The 22,604-nt window shown below is 36.0% G+C and overlaps 1 protein-coding gene across 9 annotated transcripts in view; it reads left to right on the top strand.

Moving 5' to 3' along the window:
- Positions 1-22,604, top strand: part of Pbrm1 (polybromo 1) — a 92,929-nt gene that overhangs the window by 36,695 nt on the left and 33,630 nt on the right. For all 9 annotated transcript variants that reach the window (XM_077796200.1, XM_077796202.1, XM_077796201.1 and 6 more), the window contains 4 exons: positions 5,541-5,817; positions 7,598-7,703; positions 11,508-12,150; positions 16,065-16,276. In XM_077796200.1, coding sequence (XP_077652326.1) covers positions 5,541-5,817; positions 7,598-7,703; positions 11,508-12,150; positions 16,065-16,276 — 1,238 coding nt within the window. The remainder of the gene's footprint in view (positions 1-5,540; positions 5,818-7,597; positions 7,704-11,507; positions 12,151-16,064; positions 16,277-22,604) is intronic.

Here is a 22,604-nt window from a genome sequence, read left to right as displayed (position 1 = left end):
GATTTTAAAGTCTATGAATTGCCATGTCACGTTGCTAATGATAATCGTGTAGTGCTTTTGTTTTCATGTTTGCCATCTGATATTCAGTGTCATTTGCTTACAGAACACCAGACCCTGCTGTTATAGATCATAAAGGAGAACATTTAGTCATTTCTTTTACTTGCCAGGGATTTAGTGGCCAGGGAAGGAGACAGGTTGAAAACAACTGAATGGAATCAGCATAGTAAAAGAACACTGTATAGTGCATACAACTATGTAGGTATACTTTTTAAAATGTCCTGATTGCCTAGACAGTTTTAGGAAAGTTATTTCCCCACCTTGTTTTTCCTTGAAAGCTAACTGTTCTAAAGTTGCCTACATGTTACTGCCATATGTAATCCATTTTACATATCTACTATGCATATACCACCCAGGATTTTCCCTAAGAAACTTTTTTTATGAGATGATAAATTTTAAAAAATACCAGAGGCTCTATTCTTTTGTATCATTCATAATATGTGGCACCAAGCTCTAGGAGTTATTGGAAGTAGAAATACGGGACCTCATGGGATGGTGTTATGAACCAAGCTCTGGAGACCAAGTGCCTAAATTCAAATACCAGCTGTTCTTATTAGCTCTGGAATGTAAGCCTCATTTCAACTTCCTTACTTGAAAAAGGAGTTGTGACAATCCCAATATAGGATTGCTGTGAGGACTCAGTTGTAAAGCTGAGTTACTATGTGTAAAACTTACAACTGGGCCTATATGAAGTGAGTTCTTAGTAAATATAGGTTTGTTTTTGGAAGTTGTGCCTGTTGATATTAGGACACGGTAGATTTCATTTTGTTCTTTTCCAAATCTCATTGGAAAATGTGAATGAAATGTTTTGTTCTAAAGCCTTCACTACTTTAGAATGAATTTCTGTATGCTTTATAAAAGAACTAAACTGTGGCCAGGCATGATGGTACATTCCAGCTACTTGGGAGGCTGAGCAAAAGTATCAAAAGTTCAAAGCCAGCCTTGACAACTTAGCAAGACCCTTTCTCCAAAAACAAAAATGTCTGAGGATATAGCTCAATGGTAGATTGCTTGCCTACCATGCATGAACCCCTGCATTCAATTCCAAATATTGCAAAAAAGAACCTATGATTTACTTAGTTTAACAAGCACCACTGACACTCTCAAGCCAGGGAGTTAAGTGCCAGGAGACTTTGAAGCCTGTTGGTTAAATGTGATTAATGAGGCTTTTAGTGCCAGCCAGCTTTTGGGAAAGTGAGGGACATGATGAAAGCCACATATTATCTGATTGAAGTGTTCTGATTATTCACTTTGTGGCCTTATTCATTTGGTCTCTAGGTCTCAGTTTTTACTTCTACATAGTTAATAATTAATTGTACCTGAATCTCAGATTTTGAGGCTTAAATTACAGTACATAGTAGATAGAAGTGATAATTGTTTTAACTATAAATTGAGTACATATAAAAATAATAGCTTCAGAGAAAGAATGATGGTAAGGAAATTTGAGAAAGTGGTCAGTTACAAAGATTAGCGTTGAGACTAAAACATGTATGAATAGTTGAAAGAATATCAGATCTAGAAGGTCTGTGACGTCTTCTGGAAATTGTTGATAAGCTGAGAAGAGCAAAAATGGTTATGATTCTGATGTTTCAGATTGGGTTGGGTTCAGGAGGATTGTGTTGATCCTAGAAAATAAGGAATTCAGAACAGAGCCCCTACTAGCACATAATCTTTGTACAAATTAGAAAACGCACCAATTTCATAAGACACTTTTCTTTCATATATCTGAAATTTGCTATAATACACTGGTTTTGTTAGGATAGGACTCTTTGTGGCCCATCTGTAAAATTCTAAAATTGTATATATATATATATATATATATAACAACAGTATCTGTTATCTCTAACTTAGTATTCACTTAAATATGGCCCCTTCCTTGAGTGCACAATAATTAACAGCCTTGGTTTTGGATTCCCTTGAGATAAATTTTACTTTCTATGTTCAAAGATGCTGATATATATTTTTTTAAAAAATGATTGTGCAAGTTACAGGGTGTGGCATTTAGTTTTATGTACTTTTCCCAAAATGGAGAAGCAGTCATAATTAAGGAATTGAAGGCAGTGAAGTAGAATGTATACAGGGGTTCTAAGAAGAATCTGAAAAGCCAAGTGACATTGAAAACAGTAGCTAGAAAGTATCAAATAATGGACTATGATAGCTTTTTATAATGCAGAGTTTTTCTTATTCAAAAAGTAAGAGCCAATGCAATGGTGCACACCTGTAAGGAGGCTTAGGCAAGAGGATCACAAGTTCAAAGCTAGGTCCAGCAATTTAGTGACGCCCTACACAACTTAGCAAAACCCTGTTGCAAAATTGAAAATCGAGGGCAGTGTGTGTGTGTGTGTGTGTGTGTGTGCGCGTGTGCGTGTGTGTGCGTGTGCGTGCTGGGGATGTTGCTCAGTGGTTAAGTGCCCCTGGATTCAATCTCTGGTTAATTAAAAAAAAAAAAAAGTATTTGAAGATTTCAGAATTCATGGATATGATAAGGTTCAGTGTCCTTATTAGAAAGAGATAAACATATCAGCCAGCCAGGCTAATACAACTGTTATAAACAGTATGAAGTTTATCTCTTAGTTTTTTCTGGCAGCCAAATTAAAATTAGTGGACCATGGTTCTCAGTCTCAATATAAGGATCTGGGAAAAGGTAAAGAAAATAAAAAACCTGAATTTGTTCAAAGAAGATTATAAAGACCCTAGTAATACAGAAGTTTTGTTTGCCTTTGAGGATGGAAACAATTAGATATCACTCTCTAGAGTAAATGATACAAATGGAGAAAGGATACTGTTTGTACTATGACTACTAAAATAATAAATTATAGTTATCAGAAAAATTTCTCATATACAACTAGATTTTACATCCTGGGTATATTTCATTCAGAACTGTCTGGTGGTGTCAAGAATTACTGGCATTGGAAAAATTGACTTGCCCTTCTTTTACTTTGCTGGCAAATTTCAAGTAAAAACTTTCCTTGTCTTTAAAAATCTCTTTAAAAATCTGCCCTAGATTCAGTCCCACACCAGAGTATTTGTAGCTTCATACAGAAAAATTCTAATGGTTTATTGGGAGTGATATGCTGAGGCAGTAGGGCTGATTTCCTCCTAGATCAGGGTCAGGGCCTTGACTGTTAGGCTGCCTGGAATTCTGGTAATGAGGACTGTTTTCATTCTGGGTCAATTGAGATTTTTTTTAAGCTCAGGGCTTCAAATTGAGTTCTGGTGTCTTTGGTTTGGTTTGGTTTGGTTTTGGTTTTAGTTTTGGTTTTGTGATGCTAGGGATCATACTCAGAGTCTGCAATATGCTAGGCAAGGGCTCTACCACTGAACCTTAGCCAAAAGCCCTTTGTGTCTTCCTTTTAAAATTAGCCCACACAGCCAAGCATGGGGGCACATGCCTGTAATCCCAGCAGCTTGGGAGACTGAAGCAGAAGGATCGCAAGTTCAAAGCCAACCCCCGCAATTTAGTGAGACCCTGTCTCAAACTAAGAATAAAAAGGGCTGGAACTCAGTGGTAAAGCGCCTCTGGGTTCCATAACTAGTACCAAAAAATTAACCTACACATGTGAAACCTAAATAAACCATATCTGATCTGAATGGTTTAGGTATGAATTTCTGTGATATCAAACTCAAGTTCTGAGATTTTCCTTCAAAGACTTCCTGAAGGTTAAAGTCATCTGCATTCTAATCTGTGCCCAGATGTGGAACTGTGCCCTATTGAAGCTTTGTTCCAATTCTGTCCCAATATCTACTTGCCAAAGACCTAGAATTAGAGAACTCTTCCTCTCATATCATCACTCCAGGATGTCTCTTTGGAGAAATAATACCCACCAGATGAAAAATTTTCTAGATTATCTAATAAATACTCACTGTACACAGAGAAAAAAGAATGGGGGGGGGAGCACATTGGCAGGAATGATCCCAGGTCCACAAAGGAAAGCTATCAGAGTTAAGATTAAGCAAGTTGTGGGCTGAGATTGTGGCTCAGCAGTAGAGTGCATGTCTAGCATGTGCGGGGTGTTGGGTTCAATTCTCAGCACATAAAAATAAAAATAAAGGTATGTTTAAAAAAAAAAAAAGATTAAGCAAGTGATGAGAATGATCCCAACCCTAGGAACAGGCTCTTTTCTTTTTTTAGATCACTTTCTATTTGCCTTAAGCTCCATGATGCTAAGAAAATAGGCTGATTTAGGATATCTATTTTCTTAACTTTTGTTCTTTATTTGAATTCTGTTTCTGTGTTTGAAAAACATATCTTGGAGAGAAAATATCTTTGGCTTGTTCATTAACAAGCAAACTTAAAACAAAGTTATAGGACTGGACTAAGAGGCCCATGCAGCCATATAGTTTGTTTCAGGAATGAACTATTTTTCCCTTGCAGGATAGGAAACAGATAAAACATAGTTACATCTAAGTGCCATGTTATAGGAGCTTAGGAGTGTTTGCTGAATAGGAACTAAGTCAGAAGTCATTTCTTGGTTTTACCTATCCAACTGTTCTCTTGGAAACTACTGGTTAGAGTCTGGCTAGAAGTTCTTTCCCACTGTCCTGAAGACAAGAACGTTGAGCAAAAGTGATAGTGAAAGATCATCTCTTCTAATAATTCACTGAGCACCTCACCTTGCACAAGTCATTTAGCCTCTCTGAGCCAGTTTTCCATAGGACATGAGACCATTTGCCATCCTGGACCCCTTTTGAATCTGGGGCCCTTGTACTTTGTTCCATATATCAATTTCTCAGTATTGCACTTCACTTAGGGAATTTGGAGAACCAAATGGGAATTCATGCTCAAAGATGAAAATTTACTCTATAGAGGGTTTAGATGAACCAGGGTCTAGACTTTCTTCCTTAAGTTAGGATGGGATTGTACAGCAGTGCTGATCAGAGAAAGAGGAGACTGACCCTGGCATGAACAATTTAAGAAAGACTTGAACCCACTATAGATACTAACCAGGCAGACAGTCTTCTTTTTTTCTGGCAACCAGAATATACTATTGTTCAGAGTGGTTATCCTGAAAGAAAGAACACTTCTCTTTATTAGTTTTTTGTTTTGTTTTTGTTTATTGTGCTTGGAAGTGAAGCTGTTAATAACAATAGAAAATAACTAGCTTTATTTCACTTCGGCTCTGTTTTGTTTTTAAAATGTATTTTGATCGATTTTAGAATTATATTTATTTTGGTGTTAGTCAAGTTTGTTTGTTTGTTTTTCAAACATTGCATTTCATGAGATATTCTAAACAGGTTTGTCTGGTGTTCACTGGTTGATCCAGCCAGGGTTACTATGTTTTAACTGTTTTGGAAATTTTTCCTCTATTTGCTTATAGCTTCCAGCATGTTTACTGTGTTTGTGGCATATGTAATAAATAAATTGTAATCATTAAAAAGCACCTTCCCACAAGATTAATTTGTTTTATTTCATGTTCATCTCTTGTATAAAGAAAACTGAACCTGTTGTCATTTTTCCCTTCTTCTACCTCCCCACTCAACAGTAAAAAGAACATAAGAAAACAGCGAATGAAAATCTTATTCAATGTTGTTCTTGAAGCTCGAGAGCCAGGTTCAGGCAGAAGACTTTGTGATCTATTTATGGTTAAACCGTCCAAGAAGGACTATCCTGATTATTATAAAATCATCTTAGAGCCAATGGATTTGAAAATAATTGAGCATAATATCCGCAATGACAAATATGCAGGTGAAGAGGGAATGATAGAAGACATGAAGCTGATGTTCAGGAATGCGAGGCACTACAATGAAGAGGGCTCCCAGGTGAGAACAGGTGGGGTTCTGAAGTAGACACATTTTCTTTTGGGTGCTGGTAGAATAATGCATTTTGAGAGACCAGCTCTAGGCTTAACCTAGTTTATTCTTAGTGGATAAATAAATACTTTGTCTTCTCATAATTGTTTAAAATGAGAGACAGTACAATACAAAGATTAAAACTTCATACTTTGTAAGCTGGCATCCTAGATTTGAATCCTGCTTTACCAGTCCCTGTGTGAGAAACTTATCCTCCTGGGCCTCCAATTTCTTATCTATAATTTTGGAATGATCATAATACTTGCACCAGGGTTATTATAAGATTTATAAGAGATAATGTAAATTGAGTATTTAGAAGACTGCTTGAATCTGAATAATTTTTCATCATTTTTTGGGGGGAGTGGGGGGTGTTAGAGATTGAACCCAGGGCCTTGAGCACATGCTCCACTACCAAACTGCATCCCTAGGTGCATCATTATTATTACTATCCTCAACAGCCATACTTCTGTAAAGACACCCCATGGAATTACACAGTTATGTGAGAGTCAGTGTGATGCTTCCATAAAAGCACCTCTAAATCATTGATTTGGATACAAAACATCTTTGTGTTTTGTTTTGTTGCTGGTCTTTGTGTATGCTACCTAGGCATGTGCTCTACCACCAAGCTATATCCGCAGCCCATGATTTTCAGTTCTTTATCAGTATAGGTAAGGCACAATCTTCCCTCTCTGATATTTTTTCTGTTTCATATCTTTTATACACTTTAAATCTCCCAGAAACAAAATAATATTTCAAACCATTTTTTTTCCTTCTTCTGTTACATTTGAATATAAAATAAAATATGTGCTGGGGATACTGATAGATGAAAGAAATGGTTCCTTCTATAGTAGGGGTTTATACTATATCACTGACTATTATACCATGTATCACTGATGGGAATAAAAGCTATCCCTTAGTGAGGTAGCCAAAGAAGAGAGGTCACTTAATTGCTCAGCTGCTTTGCTCTGGTGGGTAGTTAAGGGAGGACATAGCCTCTCCTGAGAAAGAAGGCGGCAGCTATGGGGCAAGGCCATTAGGTAAATAACCTTGTTGTTCTTCAGTACATATTACAAACCTTAGCTCAGTCTTTAAAGAGAAATCTCTAAGCAGAGGTTTGTTTGTTTGTTTGTTTGTTTGTTTAAATATTAGATTCCAGATGTTGAATTCAGATTTGGGATTTAACAATAGTTAAATAGTTCTCCAAACATCAGGTTCTTTTAATTTTTTAAAAAAAAATTGTTATGCACTGTTGGGGATTGAACCCAGGAGTTCTATACAACTGAGCTACATTCCCAATCCTTTTTATTTTATTGTGAGACAGTGTCTCGATATATTGCCCAGGCTGGCCTTGAAATTGGGATCCTTCTGCCTCAGCCTCCCAAGTAACTGGGATTACAAGTGTGTGCCACCATACCCAGATCCCATGGAATATTTTTAATCTTTAGTTTCCATTGGACTAAGTCCATTACCTTGAAAATCTAGTAGAAAAGAGATCTTTGAAGAAAACACACATGTAAATGTGTTTTGGAACTTCTGGAAAACACTGCAGGGTTTCTACTACAGTGGCTCTCAATAATTAGCATGTGTGTCTACACATTAGAATCACTTAGGAAGCTTAAAAACATACAAATTATTGTGTAGGCCCTTAACTCCCACCTGTCCTAAACCATATTTTTAAAATTTCCTTACAGCTGTATATTATACCTTGATAAAACTTTTTTTAGAAAATAAATATATTTTTGAACCCTAGGTATACAATGATGCCCATATCCTGGAGAAGTTACTGAAGGATAAAAGGAAAGAGCTGGGGCCGCTGCCTGATGATGATGACATCACATCTCCCAAACTCAAACTGAGTAAGGCATCCTCACTCTTTGTTATTTAGTGTAGCCTTTCAACAGGAAATTGCTGGTTTTCTGAAATAATATTTAATTAAATGGTGAATATATTTTAACTCAGTGGCACTCCAGCATGAAGTTTCTTCCCTCTTCTCAAGTAGTCTTATTTTACCATGTTTTGAGTAAGGATAAATATTTTTTTCTGTTTCTAATACCTGGAAGAATATGGTGGCAGGTTTTTTGTTTGTTTGTGATTCCTAGAATTAGCAATGAATTCCAGCAGTTCCTACTGGACAGAAATTGAAATTAGAGATGTACTACTCAGCTCTCAGTTAACTGCACTCTATGCCTGGTGGTTGTAAGGGAAAAGAAGAGACAGCAAAAGTAATTAATGCCATTAAAAAGATTTTTGCCTTACTTAAAAATAAATAAATAAATAAATAAAATAAATACCAAACAAATAATAGTGATATTATCAGATATTCTTTAGAGCCATGTTTACTGAAAAAGAAGAAAGCAAGAATCTGTTTTTGTTTTTTTGTTTGTTTGTTTGTTTTGTTTTGTTTTTAATGTGAAATGACTACAAACTGAATTTCACAATTGCTTTGGGAATTATTTACTGCTAAGTGACGGTTCTTTTTTAAATTTTTTTATTTTTGGTACTGGGGATTTAACCCATGGGCAATTTATCATGAATCTACATCTCCAGCCCTTTTTATTTTTTGAGACAGGGTCTCATTAAGTTGCTGAGGCTGGCAATCCTCCTGTCTCTGCCTCCCAGGCCTCTGGAATTATAGGCGTGCACCACCATGCTGGGCAGTGATTCCTTTTGTTAAGGCATTTATCTTTTCTTGGAACTGTAAAAGCATACAGAAAATGTGCAGAAATTTAAAACTTATTTTACTTCGTAGGACCAAAATATCTTTTAAAACTAGAATTTGGCTGAGAATGTAGCTCAGTGGTAGTACATTTGCATGACCTGTGTAGGACCCTGGGTTTGATACCCAGAACCAAAAAATAAAAAACAAAAAAACTAGAATCGATTTCATAAATTGAGTTGGAAGGCTGATTAATGATCTTTTATATATATATATATATATATATATATATATATATTTTTTTTTTTTTTTAGTTGTCAACAGACCTTTGTTTTATTTATTTATATGCGGTACTGAGAATTGAACCCAGGGCCTCACATGTGCTAGGCAAGTGCTCTACTACTGAGCCACAACCCCAGCCCCTGATTAATAATAGTTTAATATGTCTAAATATAAACAAAGATGTATGAATATCAAAGGGAAAGGGAATTTTAATGTAGAGTGTTAATTCTTTTTCCGTTGTGAAAATTTTAAACATACACAAATGTAAAGACTAGTACAATGAACCCTTGTATATACACCTGTTACTCATCATTTAACAAGATTGTATCACACTTATTTCCCCAATCCCTTATGTCTTTTTTTTCCTGAATTATTTTCAAGCAAATCAAACCATGTGTTGTTTTTACTTCTGTACACTTCAGCATATCTCTAAAATATGCAGACAGTTTTCTTAATCATGAAGACTTTATCACACCGAACAAAATTAGCAATAGTTTCTTGGTTTCACTTAATACTTCACAAATTTTTAAGTTTTACTAATTGTCTCAATGTATTTTTACAGTTGGTTTCCTCAAATCATCATCTAATTTAGATTTAATCATTCAGGGGTTTTGTTTTGTTTTGCAATGCTGGGATTTGAAACCAGGGCCTCACACATGCTAGGCAAGTGCTCTACCACCAAGATTCTGCCTAAGCTCCCTATGTTTGATTGCTATGCCCTTAACCTCATAGTTTAGACAGTCTCCTCTTTTCTTTTCTCATGCCATTGATGCACTGAAGAAACCAGGTCGCCTTGTACAGTGTCCCACATCATTTTGTTTCTGTGATATCATTTAACATTTTCCTTTATCCCCCCTCTATTTGTTATAAACAAAGGTTAACTTTAAAGCCCTGATTCTATTTAGTTACAGCTTGACAAGAACACTTTATAAAAGGCTTTCCACATTTACTTTTGCATCATGTCTGTTTGAGGTAGAAACCAAATAAGGCCCACATTGCATTTGACTAATATTTCTTTTTATCTGTAAACTTTCACCTTTCCTTTTTATCTGTCAAAGAAATGGGATTTGTATTATAGTTTCCCACAGTCTGTATTTTGTTAGTTGCATCACTTTCTATTTTCTATACTTTAGTCATTAGAGCTTGAACATATTTAGGCTCTCCTGTCCTCTCCCTTTGATACAAAAACCAACTTCATAGGTGATATATGTCAGGTGGCACATGATATCTGGTTGAGTCTTTCTATTTACAAATCTTGATGCTTGCTTCTTTAACTCATTAAAGAGGTATAAAATATTGACAGTTTTAACTTTCTTTTCTGTTTTTGTGGTACTAGGGATCAAAACCAGGAGCATTGTACTACTGAACTACATCCCTATCCCTTCCTGAGTCAGGGTCCCTCTGAGTTGCAGAGACTGGCCTGGAATTGTGATCCTCCTGCCTCAGCATCCTGAGTCACTGGGATTACAGATGTACACCACCATACTTAGCTTAATTTTATCCTTCCTTGCTCATTTAATAGGTGGACTACTTTTGCATAGAGAAACTTGCTTTATCCAATATTTGGCTACCCATTGGTACAGATTTTTGTTTGTTTTTGAAATGGTAAAAGCTTGATTTTTTTAACAAGTTTTCAAAATAATACATTAGTTTATAAACATCCTCCAATATTTACCAATTTTTTTGTTTGTGTGTATCATTAAGAATTACTAGGTTAAAACATAATGTTGAGTTTTAACCCATTGTAATTGCCCTTATTTATGCTTAGCTTCTTTCAGGGTGGTGCCTATGTTCTCTTAACATGACCATGGTTAGAAGTTATTGATAAATTCTTTACTTCTGTGATTTGAAGATGTTCCAAACTGAGAATCAGCCATTTTTCAAATTCTAATCTTTTCTGTGTTTCTACTTAAAGGTCAGGGCTATTTTGACATTAGCATTTTAAAACTATAGTTTGAGATTAGTGCTACTAAGTTGGTTATTGTTTGTAGGATTTTCAGTGTTTGGATATTTAAAGATAAAATATATTATAAACTCAATTGATACTTTCAGTTGAGATTCAGGCTATAAAGTTTTTATCAATGTGTCCCCTATTTTAACATCTATCTCTTTTTCCTGTGATGAAAATCTCAGTTCTCAGGGATTCTAGAGGTGGGAAGTCTCAATTAGATTAAATAGCTACTTATTTGCCTCATTCCACCTTACCCAGTTACCTCAACACAACAGTTTTATTTTCTCATCAAAAATATGATTATTGGGGGCTGGGGATGTGGCTCAAGCGGTAGCGCGCTTGCCTGGCATGCGTGCGGCCCGGGTTCGATCCTCAGCACCACATACCAACAAAGATGTTGTGTCCGCCGAGAACTAAAAAATAAATATTTAAAAAGTAAAAAAAAAAAATATATGATTATTGGACTGGGGTTGTGGTTCAGCAGTAGAGCGCTTGCCTAGCATGTGTGAGGCCCTGGGTTCAATCTTCAGCACCACATATAAATAAATAAAATAAGGTATTATTATGTCCACCTACAACCAAAATATATACATATATATAAAACATTTAAAAAAATATGATTACTGAATATAGATAAGATTTTCTTCAAGGTTTTTTTTTGTTGTTGTTTTATAAGTAATTTGGAATAGTTTCTTTCTTAGGGTTATACTAACAACTCCATACAAATATGCATTTATTTTTATTTTATGTATTTATATTATCTCTCTTCAGGTAGAAAGAGTGGTGTTTCTCCTAAAAAATCAAAATACATGACTCCAATGCAGCAGAAACTAAATGAAGTCTATGAAGCTGTAAAGAACTATACTGATAAAAGAGGTCGCCGCCTCAGTGCCATATTTCTGAGGCTTCCTTCCAGATCTGAGTTGCCTGACTACTATCTGACCATTAAAAAGCCCATGGACATGGAAAAAATTCGAAGTCATATGATGGCCAACAAGTACCAAGATATAGACTCTATGGTTGAGGACTTCGTCATGATGTTTAATAATGCCTGTACATACAATGAGCCTGAGTCTTTGATCTACAAAGATGCCCTTGTCCTACATAAAGTCCTGCTTGAAACTCGGAGAGACCTGGAGGGAGATGAGGACTCTCATGTCCCAAATGTGACCTTGCTGATTCAAGAGCTCATCCATAATCTTTTTGTATCTGTCATGAGTCATCAGGATGATGAGGGACGATGCTACAGTGATTCCTTAGCAGAAATTCCTGGTGTGGATCCCACTTTTCCTAACAAACCTCCCCTTACTTTTGACATTATTAGGAAGAATGTTGAAAATAATCGCTACCGGCGGCTTGATTTATTTCAAGAGCATATGTTTGAAGTATTGGAAAGGGCAAGAAGGATGAATCGGTATGTTTTCAAAGCCATTTCTTTTGAAGATGTGTGGTATTTAATGCAAGACAGATAAAGGAATACTGTACTATTTCAGCTTAGGTACATGGTTATAGTTAATAGCATGCTATTCTGAATTCTAAATAAGCCAAAACTTCAAAAGAGTAAGTATATTCTTTGAGGAGGAGAGGATACCCTACTGAGTTATCTAGCTTAGAGTCAATGAGAGGATGGAAGACAGAATTGAAGATTTGTGAAAAGCATATGGCCTTTCACAGAACACATTTCTTAAAGGACAAGTGCTTAGGAGTTGAAATAAGAATTAGAAATAGTAATAGGATTTTTCTTTTAAAGGTTTGTCTTCAAACAAAGAATTAAACAGCACCAAATTATTGTTTTGAGGTTAAACACATATAAATTTGGTTATCATTTAAGTACCCCAAAAAATGGCTTTTTAAAAAAAATTAATCTTGAAGATTTCTTAGAGAGCCTGCTATAGATATTAAATGCTCGTAAGAAAAACAGTAAATTTTAAATTTCATTCCAATTTTAGTCTGTGTTTTTTCTGTGTCAGCAGCTGTTCAATTCAATCAGTAATTACTGTGTATCTTCCCTGTAGTCTTTAAAGCACTTGGGAGAATATAAAATGTTAAAGATATAAACTCTGTCTTCTTGGAGTTTACAGACCTTTAGCTAGAGCTTTTAGTAGTCAGTGTCTTTACAACTGGGAAATTTATGAAGCCAGCATTTGCTCTGAACTTAAAAAAAAAAAAAAAAAAAAAGTAATGCTCACTCTTCCTGTTGAGCACCTACTCTTTGGGAAACACCATATTAAGCATTCCCTGTGGATAATCTCTAACTCTTAATTTCTAGTAGTCTTTCTAGGTAAGGGATCATCTTCCTAGTTCACATGTGAAGATTTAGAGGCATGGGTAGAAAAATTGCCCAGAGTTGTACACTAGTAGGTGGTGTGGCTTATCTTGTTTCTCACTGCAGAGGACTGCTAGTGATAGTTACCAGTCATGAATAGTCAGTGGAGTGAGCCATGGATGATAAGCCTTGAGCTCTGTGTTCTAAAACCTTGAAGTCTGATGGATGAGACACGACTTTTGCTTAAGGAAAAAATATCTAGATGTGAGACAGCATATAGCAACTGATTAGAAAAGATGATGGGATAAGGAACTGTGGGCTAAAGTTCTCCAAAGAAGGAATAAGGCATCTGGGAGTGTAAAGATGGCTGGAATTCAAATGAAAAGAGAAGTTGATTTTCAGATACAGTGAGTGGTTTGAACAAAGGTAAAGAAGGGTTAGGAAATGAATATGTTATATTTAAGAGACAGGAGTTAGGACTAGATTGGAGGGTCCCTTGAGTGATGTGTTTAGGAGTGGTCCTCATTCTTTTGACAATAGGGATAGACATGAAAGGGGGACATTCACATTTAAAATCTGAAGTAGTTTTTAACTTAACAAAGTTTTGTTGAGTAACTACCAGTTAATAAACATGATTAAATGTTTTGGGTATATTAGTGGACAAACAGATAAACCCTGCTTTCATGGAATATAGACTTCCATTTCTGCTCTCAGTTTATTTTAAGGAGTCATTAAGTCTAAAACCACTCTGCTCCATCCCTATTTCCCTAAACTCATTTATATCATGGGAGTAGTTCTGTGAGTCTTCTAAAGAGCATTTTTCTCCTAAATTATTAGGAATTCTGTTTAAATTGTATAGATAACATGTTTGTTTTAAGAATTAAGTGGACTTCTATCTCTAGGAATTGAGCTCTTTTCTTTCTCTAGTTGTTGACATGATTGGCTTTTGTTTTTAAGGACTAGAAGATAGATCCCAAGGTGCATCCCCTACTTCCTGCCCCCTTGAGGATTGAATCCAGGGACACTTATCCTCTGAGCTGCATCCCCAGCCCTTTTTATTTTTTATTTTGAGATAGAGTTTTGATAAGTTGCCCAGCCTGACCTCAAACTTGCCCATCCCCCTGCCTCAGCCTTCTGAGTAACTGGGATCAAAGGCATGCAGCACCACACCTGGTTCTTATTTATATGAGATGGTAATACAGTTTCTGTCATACCCAAAGCTTGTGGAAAAACCTAAGGGATGCCATTTTTATATTTGTGAATGAAGATAATATTGTGACTGCTTATAGTACTTAATAAAAATTAAGAATAACCTAATGAGAATTGAGAGTCAGGTGCCATGGCACACCTGGAATACCAGCTACTGGGGCAGGGCTGAGGAGGCAGGATGGCTAGTTTGAGCCCCACCTAGGCAAAACAGTGAGACTCGGTTGCAAAAAAAGAAAAAGATCGGTGGAAATGTGTCAGCTAGTAACAAAGATGGGCATCCCAGATAATGTAGGCATCATTAATTCAATGAAGTCTATTTATAGTAGAATCTGAATGGTGTGACAGAACAAAAAAGTTCACTCAGGTGACTTGACAGTGGTTTGTCTATTAGCGCATTCAGTAATACCATAGTGCTGTCTCATGCTAGTTGACCCTGGCTTTTCTAATCTGCTGGCAGTATTCCTGGATTAAGTGCTCTGAGTTCCTTACAGGTATAAGAAGAACCCAGGGAAACATCACAAGCCTCTTACACACTTAATTCTTTCATTTTGCTGAATATCTGCCTTATGTTAAAAGATTATTTATCGATTGAGGACAATTAGAGTTCTTTTTCCATCTTGAGTTTTTTGTTCTTGCACATTTACTGAACACTTGGCCTCTTATAATTTTACGTAAACTATTATAAAGTGAATTTAATTTCAGAAAAACAAGCTTCACATATATATCTAGTCAAAAAAACAGGTGTGATGTCAAAATAGCATGTTAGGGTTTTCTTCCTTTGGTAAGTTTTGTTTTTATTTCTTTTCTATAGGTATTAGCATTTCTATATCATCATCTAAAAACCTATCCAGAAATATACTTCCCCAGCTTGGCTATGTTTTTAATTGTTTACTACTCCCTTTGCTGTTGGGGTGAGGCATCAGGAAACCTCAATGGAGTCTCATAGTCTAGTGGCATATGTCAGCGGATGGGTGACTGTGTTTACTTCACCTCTCATACACCCTCAACCAGAATATCTCTGTGACTGCTGATGAGACATTCGTCTATGATTAGTTTGGTGAATAATTTTTTAGTCCTTGATGTTCTTAATAGGCACAGTAACTGCCTTCCTCAGAGCCCAATGAATTAGAGATAATAATATAATTTCTTCTAGTCTAAATTCTAAAATTTGTTTTGCCTGTTCCCTTTACTTTATAAATGAGGAAAGACGCTTAGAAAAATTCTGCATATGGCATAGATTTTTTTTTTTTCATCTTTCACTATGTTGCCATTCCTGAATCCCCAGAATTACTGTTTCCGAGAAACTAAAATTACACTAACTCTCAGGCCTATAACTGTTAAAGAATGCCCTCATGGCTTTTCAGTTTAGGTTCACTTATATACCAAACCCTACTAACCTAGGCAGCCAAGATGTAGGACCAAAAAGAAGTAGACACATAACCTAAATCTTTTGTTAATACTTTATATAATACGTTGATTCGAAATTAAGGGAATGAAAAAGCTAATCCAGAGATTAAATATATATTTCAGAGATTAAATATAAGTGTTAGACTTGGTCTGGAGCCTTGGTATAATCCTTGCAGCTATCTTCTACTACAACTGATTGATGCATATGCCATGTATCTTCAAGGAAAAATGCTGAGGCCTTTCCTTTTACGTAAGCTGAACAGGAAACAGGTGGGCATGAGGCTTCCCGTAAAGTGACACCTTAGATTCTGTTCTAACAAAACCTCAAGAATATACCATTATAATAGTGAACAAAGTAAGGAAGCATTTAGTAGACTCTCACATCCAATTGAGGTGTTTGAAAGAAACAGCTTATATGTTAATGGATTCTCTTGATGCCGTTATAGGACAGATTCCGAAATATATGAGGATGCAGTAGAACTTCAGCAGTTTTTTATTAGAATTCGTGATGAACTCTGCAAAAATGGAGAGATCCTTCTTTCTCCAGCACTCAGCTATACCACAAAGCATTTGCATAATGATGTGGAGAAAGAAAAAAAGGAAAAATTACCAAAAGAAATAGAGGAAGATAAACTAAAACGAGAAGAAGAAAAAAGAGGTTGGTTTCTTTTCATTATATTAAATATGAAGAATATTATACTCTATTTTAGCTGTCCTCATAATTAGCTGTTGAGAAGAGTCCTGTCTGTGTGAATTAGTATTGACTATTTCACATTAAGCATGATGAGATGAAAATGTTTTTATCAGTTTGGTTATTCAGATTAATCAGATTGAAAGTTACTTGTGTATCCAGGAACAGTTGGTTCACAAGTGTGAGAGCCTAATGTCTCTTCATACTACTGGAAGATGAAACCCAAGGGGTATGGCTGGAACTCAAATGCATTCTCAACATCATTCAGTAGTGTGGCTTTCCTGGTAAGTCCTTTGGGCCAGACAGCTAGACGGTATTTTTGTTGAAAGTTTCATTTTAATTATAATTATATCAACCTAAAATGTTACTTTGAGTTGGTTGCCAGAATTTACGAATATTTTGATAATGAGGAATTTTTAATTATAATTTTTTTTTCTGGTACTGAGAATTGAACCACCCGGGGACACCCCACCTACACCCCCATCCCTTTTTATTTTTTATTTTGAGGCAGGGTCTCATTAAGTTGCCAGAGCTGGCATCAAACTTGTAATTCTCCTGCCTCGGCCGTTTGATTAGAAATTTCGTCATTTTTAATATTTCCATTCATATAGATATTTAGAATTTCTAAATGTTTTGTTAGCTATCAGCATTACTCCTCCTCCTTAGATTTCCCCCCACCCCTTAGGCAAGAAAACAAAACAAATTGATTTGAAGCAAACTCTAGTAAGCGATGGCATATCCAGAAAAGAAAAGAACTTGATTGGTGAGAATAGTAATTTTGCTAGTTTAGTTTTTGCTTCCAGAAGGATATGCTCATTCAGGATGATAAAATGAGGGTAGAGGTAGAATCTTTGCCAGCTAAAAATGGATGATACAGAAATGAAAGGAGTCTTTGCAGCTTTGCTGCCTGAGGTTATGATCCATATTAAGGAATGTCCTAGAAGTTTGAAACCCACGGAAGAGCTGAGATAAGCTGTCACACATTTGTGACTAACTAGAAAACTATGTATTGGGGCTGGGGATGTGGCTGAAGCGGTAGCGCGCTTGCCTGGCATGCGTGCGGCCCGGGTTCGATCCTCAGCGCAACATACAAAACAAAGATGTTGTATCAGCTGAGAACTGAAAAATAAATATTAAAATTCTCTCTCTCTCTAAAAAAAAAAAGAAAGAAAAGAAAAAGAAAACTATTTATGTGTGAGGGAGATGCAAGAACTTGGTTAAGAGCAAAATCCATGGGATGCTTGAAAATCACTGCAACTTTAGATGCATACCCCCACCCCTGCCCCATAATCAGCAAAGGGTAAAACCTTATGGGTTTGAAGTATTTGAGCACAGCCTTCATCTAAATCATTAGCTGACCCCTAACTATCGAGATATAGCAGCAACCCCTAGTGTCAAGTCCCTTGGTAGACCTAAATAGTAATCTCAGAGGAAAGAAGAGAAAAAAGGGGGAAGAAGAAATATTTGAAGACATAATGATGTTTTTTGATGAAGAACATCACAAGTTCACAAGCTCCAAAGACCCCAAGTAAAATAAACACAAAAAGAACGACATAGTCAAACTGCTGGGAGAAAATCTTGAAAGCAACAAAATGACTCATCACAGACAAGGAAAGAATAATCTGATTAATGACTGCCTTCTCATATAAAATAATGGAGGCCAGAAGGCAATGGTATGATATTCAAAAAATACAGAGAAGAAAGATAAAACTAAATCAAGACTTGTATATTTTTTGAAAATGAAGTTGCAATAAAGATGTTCCCAGATAAATAAAAACTAAGAGACTTTGCTGCTGGCAGACCTATACTATGAGACATAAATAAATAGCTTCAATCCCAGAAAAGTGTTACCAGATGATAACTCAAAACCATAAGAAGAACTGAAGAGCAATGGAAATGGAAAATATGAGGATAAATGTAAAAGACTCTGTGTATAATTTTTTTAAATTTCTGTCTAAAACATTGGATTGTCTAAAGCGGTAATTAGAACACTATAAGGTTATTATTATAACATTTATAGAAGTCATATGTATGACAGGAAGCACAAAGGAAGGGGGCTGGGGATATAGATCAGTGGTAGAACCTTACTTTGTATGTGGAATGTCCTGGCTTCCCTCCCTAGCCTCACCCAAAAATAAATAAAAAAGCACAAAGGAAGAGAAATGTAACTATGTTGGAGCAAAGTTGTAACATTTAATGAAATTAAATCATAAGCTGCACACACTGGTGCAAGACTGCAATTCCAGCAACTCTAGAGGCTGAGGCAGGAGGATCAGTAGTTCAAAACTAGCCTCAGCAACTTAGTGAGGCCCTATCTCAAAGTAAAAAAAATGAAAAGGTCTGGGGATGTGACTCAGTGGTTAAGTGCCCCTGGGTTCAATCTCAGGTGCCAAAAGAAAAAAAAATTAAGCCATATAATTTGAAAATTCAGTGTTTATAAAATTAAGGAGATGGTGCTACATTTAGGCATATGGAAATGCCTCAATATCCATGAAACCAACTATAGGAATTAAAATGAATTGCAAAAACAAACTTAACAGTTATAAAACAAGGTAATAAAAGGAGTTAAAGAACAAAAAAAAGACATAAGACTCATAGATAACAAAGCAAAATGACAAACATAATAGCAGCAGTAATTCCATAAAATGTAAATAAACTAAGCTTTCCAATCAAACGGAATTTAAAATGTAAGATTCAACTATATACTTTTTGCAAGAGATTCCCTTACATTCGGAAACACAAATAAGTTGAAAAGGAGAGAAAAATGCAGACTGTAACCATAGTTGGAATAGCTGTTAGCGGAAAAAGTAGATTTTAAGAAAAGAAATAATACTAAAGACAAAGAAGGATATTTAATACATATAACGTATATGTCAAGCATAGTGTTTCCCTCCTGTAATTCCAGCTACTCATGAGGCTGAGACAGAAGGATTGCCAGGTTGGAGGCCAGACTCAGCAACTTAGCCTGTCTCAGAAATAAAAAGGACTGGGGCCATAGCTCAGTGGTAGAGTGTCCCTGTCTTCAATCCCCAGTACCACCAAAAAAGGGAGGGATGGGGCTTAACATATTAGGAACAGAATATTCTTAAATGTATATATACCTAACAGTGGAGCTCCAAAATACATGAAGCAAAAAGTATTAGAATTGAAAGAAGAAACAGAATTTAACAAGAATATAGTGATTGATAGAACTACTAGGTCAAAAATCAGTAAACATATGGAAGACTTGAATAGCAGTGTGAACCACCTTGACCTGATTTGTCAAACACTACACCAAGTTACTATCGAATACATCTTCTTTTCAATTACATGTGGAATATTATCTAGAATAGGCCATATACTAGGTCATAAAAAGAGTTTTAAAACCAAAAGATTGAAATCATACCAAGTTTGTTCTCCAAATGCAATGGAATTAGATTGTAATTTAGCAACAGAAAGAAATGGGGAGGCGGTGCTTAGAAATTATAAATAACCCATGATTAAAGAAGACATTACAGGTGCAGTCAGAACAATCTTGAAATGAAAACAATGTTTTAAAATTTATGGAATAAAGCTAACACTTTTCTTAGAAGGAACTTTATAGCTTTAAATACTTATATTAGAAAGGAAGAAAGATATAAAATTATTAAAAGAGACACAAGCATACCACAATGTAGGTAGGAGGAGAAGAAATAATAAAAAAAACAGCAGAAAGCCATAAAGAGAAAACAGGAAATGCCAGTGCTATGCTGGGAAGATATTTGGACGACCTGAGTTATTTTTACCTGCCAAGTTTTGAATAGTTGGAATTGTTTTTTTTGTGTTTTTTTTTAAGTTTAGCTGACTCTTTTCCCAGCAATATAAAATCAGAAACAGCTTCTTCTGGAGTTACTCTAAGATATTTCTCAAAGTGTGGCCACTTTACCTTTTTTCTTGTACTAACTCAAAGACTATATTTCCCAGCAGTGTGATTGGGTGGTAGAAGTAGGTAAGAAACAGTATGCAGAGTCAATAGTAGGAAGAACTGACTAGGAAAGGCTATAAAAGCAGTATACTCTGAGAGCTATTTTAACAACTTATTTCTTGCCATAAAAGAACTGCAGTCTGCTTCAGATTATCTGTGGTTACTTTATGAACATTAGAAGATGCAGCACACCAGAAAGTTGAATAATGGTCATGTATATCAGCCCTCTTTGTCTTTAAGCCATGAGAGGAGGATTGTTAGCAACAACCAGATAAAAAACGAGGGAATCTAGAAGATTTTACCCTGTTTTGTGTTAACTCCCAGAATGTCTCATACAAGGGTAAGTAAGCAAAGAAAAAGAAACAGAACTTATGGTTAAGTACGGCAGATTATTCACAAATGTCTACTGTTTTTCCTTCTTAAAACACCTCTAAAAGGATGGAAAAGGAATTTTTAAAAAGCATAAAAAAGACAAACACACAAGTATTTCCATCCCTTAAAAAAATAAATTAATGGACAAGGAGATGGTGGTAATTAAAATTTGGAGGCTGGAAAATTGATGTGTAAGTTGCCAATACTGGTTTCAGTGTCTATAGTAGATAAGTCCTTCAAACAGGCCAGTTCCTGTCTCAGAATTGCACAGGGAGTAGAACACCAGGTACTTCTAAAAGTGGAAATACATGTGGGTCTGAAAACAGGAGGACTGGTTGAAAGTCTAAAAGCAGTTGAGCCTTCAGTTCCCCACCTCAGCCCTTCCCAAGACTTCAGATTCCAGACAAATCTGAGGGTAAGGGTGAAGAGTAAAAGGATTTATACTAAATAGGGAACCCCTTTGGCCCTTCTAGCTGTTTAGCTCTTAGCATGCTGTCTATCTCTTTTTCCTTTTTTTTTTTTTTTTTTGTGTGTGTGTGTGTGTGTGTGTGTGTGTGTGTAGTACTGGAAATTGAACCCAGGGACTCTCTACCACTGAGTTACATCCTTAGCTCTTTTTGAGTCAAGGTCTAGAGAGATGCCCAGGCCAGAATGGAACTTTCTCTCCCTGCTGCTCCATTTTCCCAAGTAACTACTGTACTTGAGATTACAGGCTTGTGCTACAATACCCAGCAATTAAAAAAAAAAAAAAAAGTTGTCCATTTTTCTATTAACAATCTAATCCAAGGCAATTTAGACTTTTGTCATCATGCTTCCCCGAAAAAGAGAATTTTTTGTTGTTGTTTTGTTTTTTGGGTTTTGTTTGTTTGGGATTGAACCCAGGGCTATTCCCTACTGAGCTAGCTCCCCAGCATTTCCAGTGAGCTACATCTCCCTTTTTTATTTTTTACTGTTTTAATTTTGATACAGTCTCACTAACTTGCTGAGGCTGGCCTCAAACTTGTAAGCCACCATGCACACTTCTGAGAAATTTTCCAGTCTGTTTGCTGCACAATTTCAAAACCACTAACATAATTTTAGGTACTTGTTACTAGTAGTGCCCTTCTAAGAGGTACCAAAACCTTATCTAAATATCCTCAGCTCAGAAGTCCCAAATGAGGCTATAGATATAAAACATCATGGTACACAGTTCCTTTCTATCTGTAGACCTATACAACTTTGGGAGGGAGCCGCCGGTTTCTTTGCTCTTGAAGGCAGTGAGACATGTATAGATATTTCTGTTCAAAAACAGGGAGATGGAAAAAAGTATTACTGATTTCAAGGAATTTTTAAATGCACCTAAACAAATCCCAGTGGGTTTCTAGGACTGAGAACATCCTCTGGCTTAGTACTCAGCCCTTGAAATCCTCCTTTTTCATGAAAGATGCTTGCAACTTGTTAGTTTTATCAGCCTGTTTCGTGTATCTAGAATTTGGGGGTTGTTCAGACTTTTTGTACTCTGTGCCCTTGTCTGTCCATGATATTGTTTTTGCTGGTGTAAAATTCTCAAGAACCTTTTGGTCTACTTTGTATGTCAAGGGATTTGCTTATTCTACTGGTAAGTAACGTTTCATCAAAATTGGCAAAACTGGGGCTGGGGATGTGGCTCAAGCGGTAGAGCGCTCATCTAGCATGCACAGGGCACTGGGTTGATCCTCAGCACCACATAAAATAAAATAAAGATGTTGTGTCCACTGAAAACTGAAAAATAAATATTTAAAAATTTTCTCTCTCTCTCTCTCTCTCTCTCTCTCTCTCTCTCTCTCTCTTCTCTCTCTTCTCTCTCTTCTCTCTCTCTCTTTAAAAAAATATGGCAAAACTATTTTTTTTTTTATTGTAATGCCAGTATTAGAGAATGGAGACAGAGGCCCCTTGTAGTCAATCAGTAAGGAACTTAAATTGAAGTACGCTTTTTGGAGATTAATTTGGAATGTGCATTAA

This window comes from Urocitellus parryii, chromosome 3 (assembly GCF_045843805.1).
Source record: "Urocitellus parryii isolate mUroPar1 chromosome 3, mUroPar1.hap1, whole genome shotgun sequence".
Classification (NCBI taxonomy): Eukaryota; Metazoa; Chordata; class Mammalia; order Rodentia; family Sciuridae; genus Urocitellus; species Urocitellus parryii.
The sequence above is the reverse complement of the archived record's forward strand: the minus strand, read 5'-3'. Positions and strand labels throughout refer to the sequence as shown.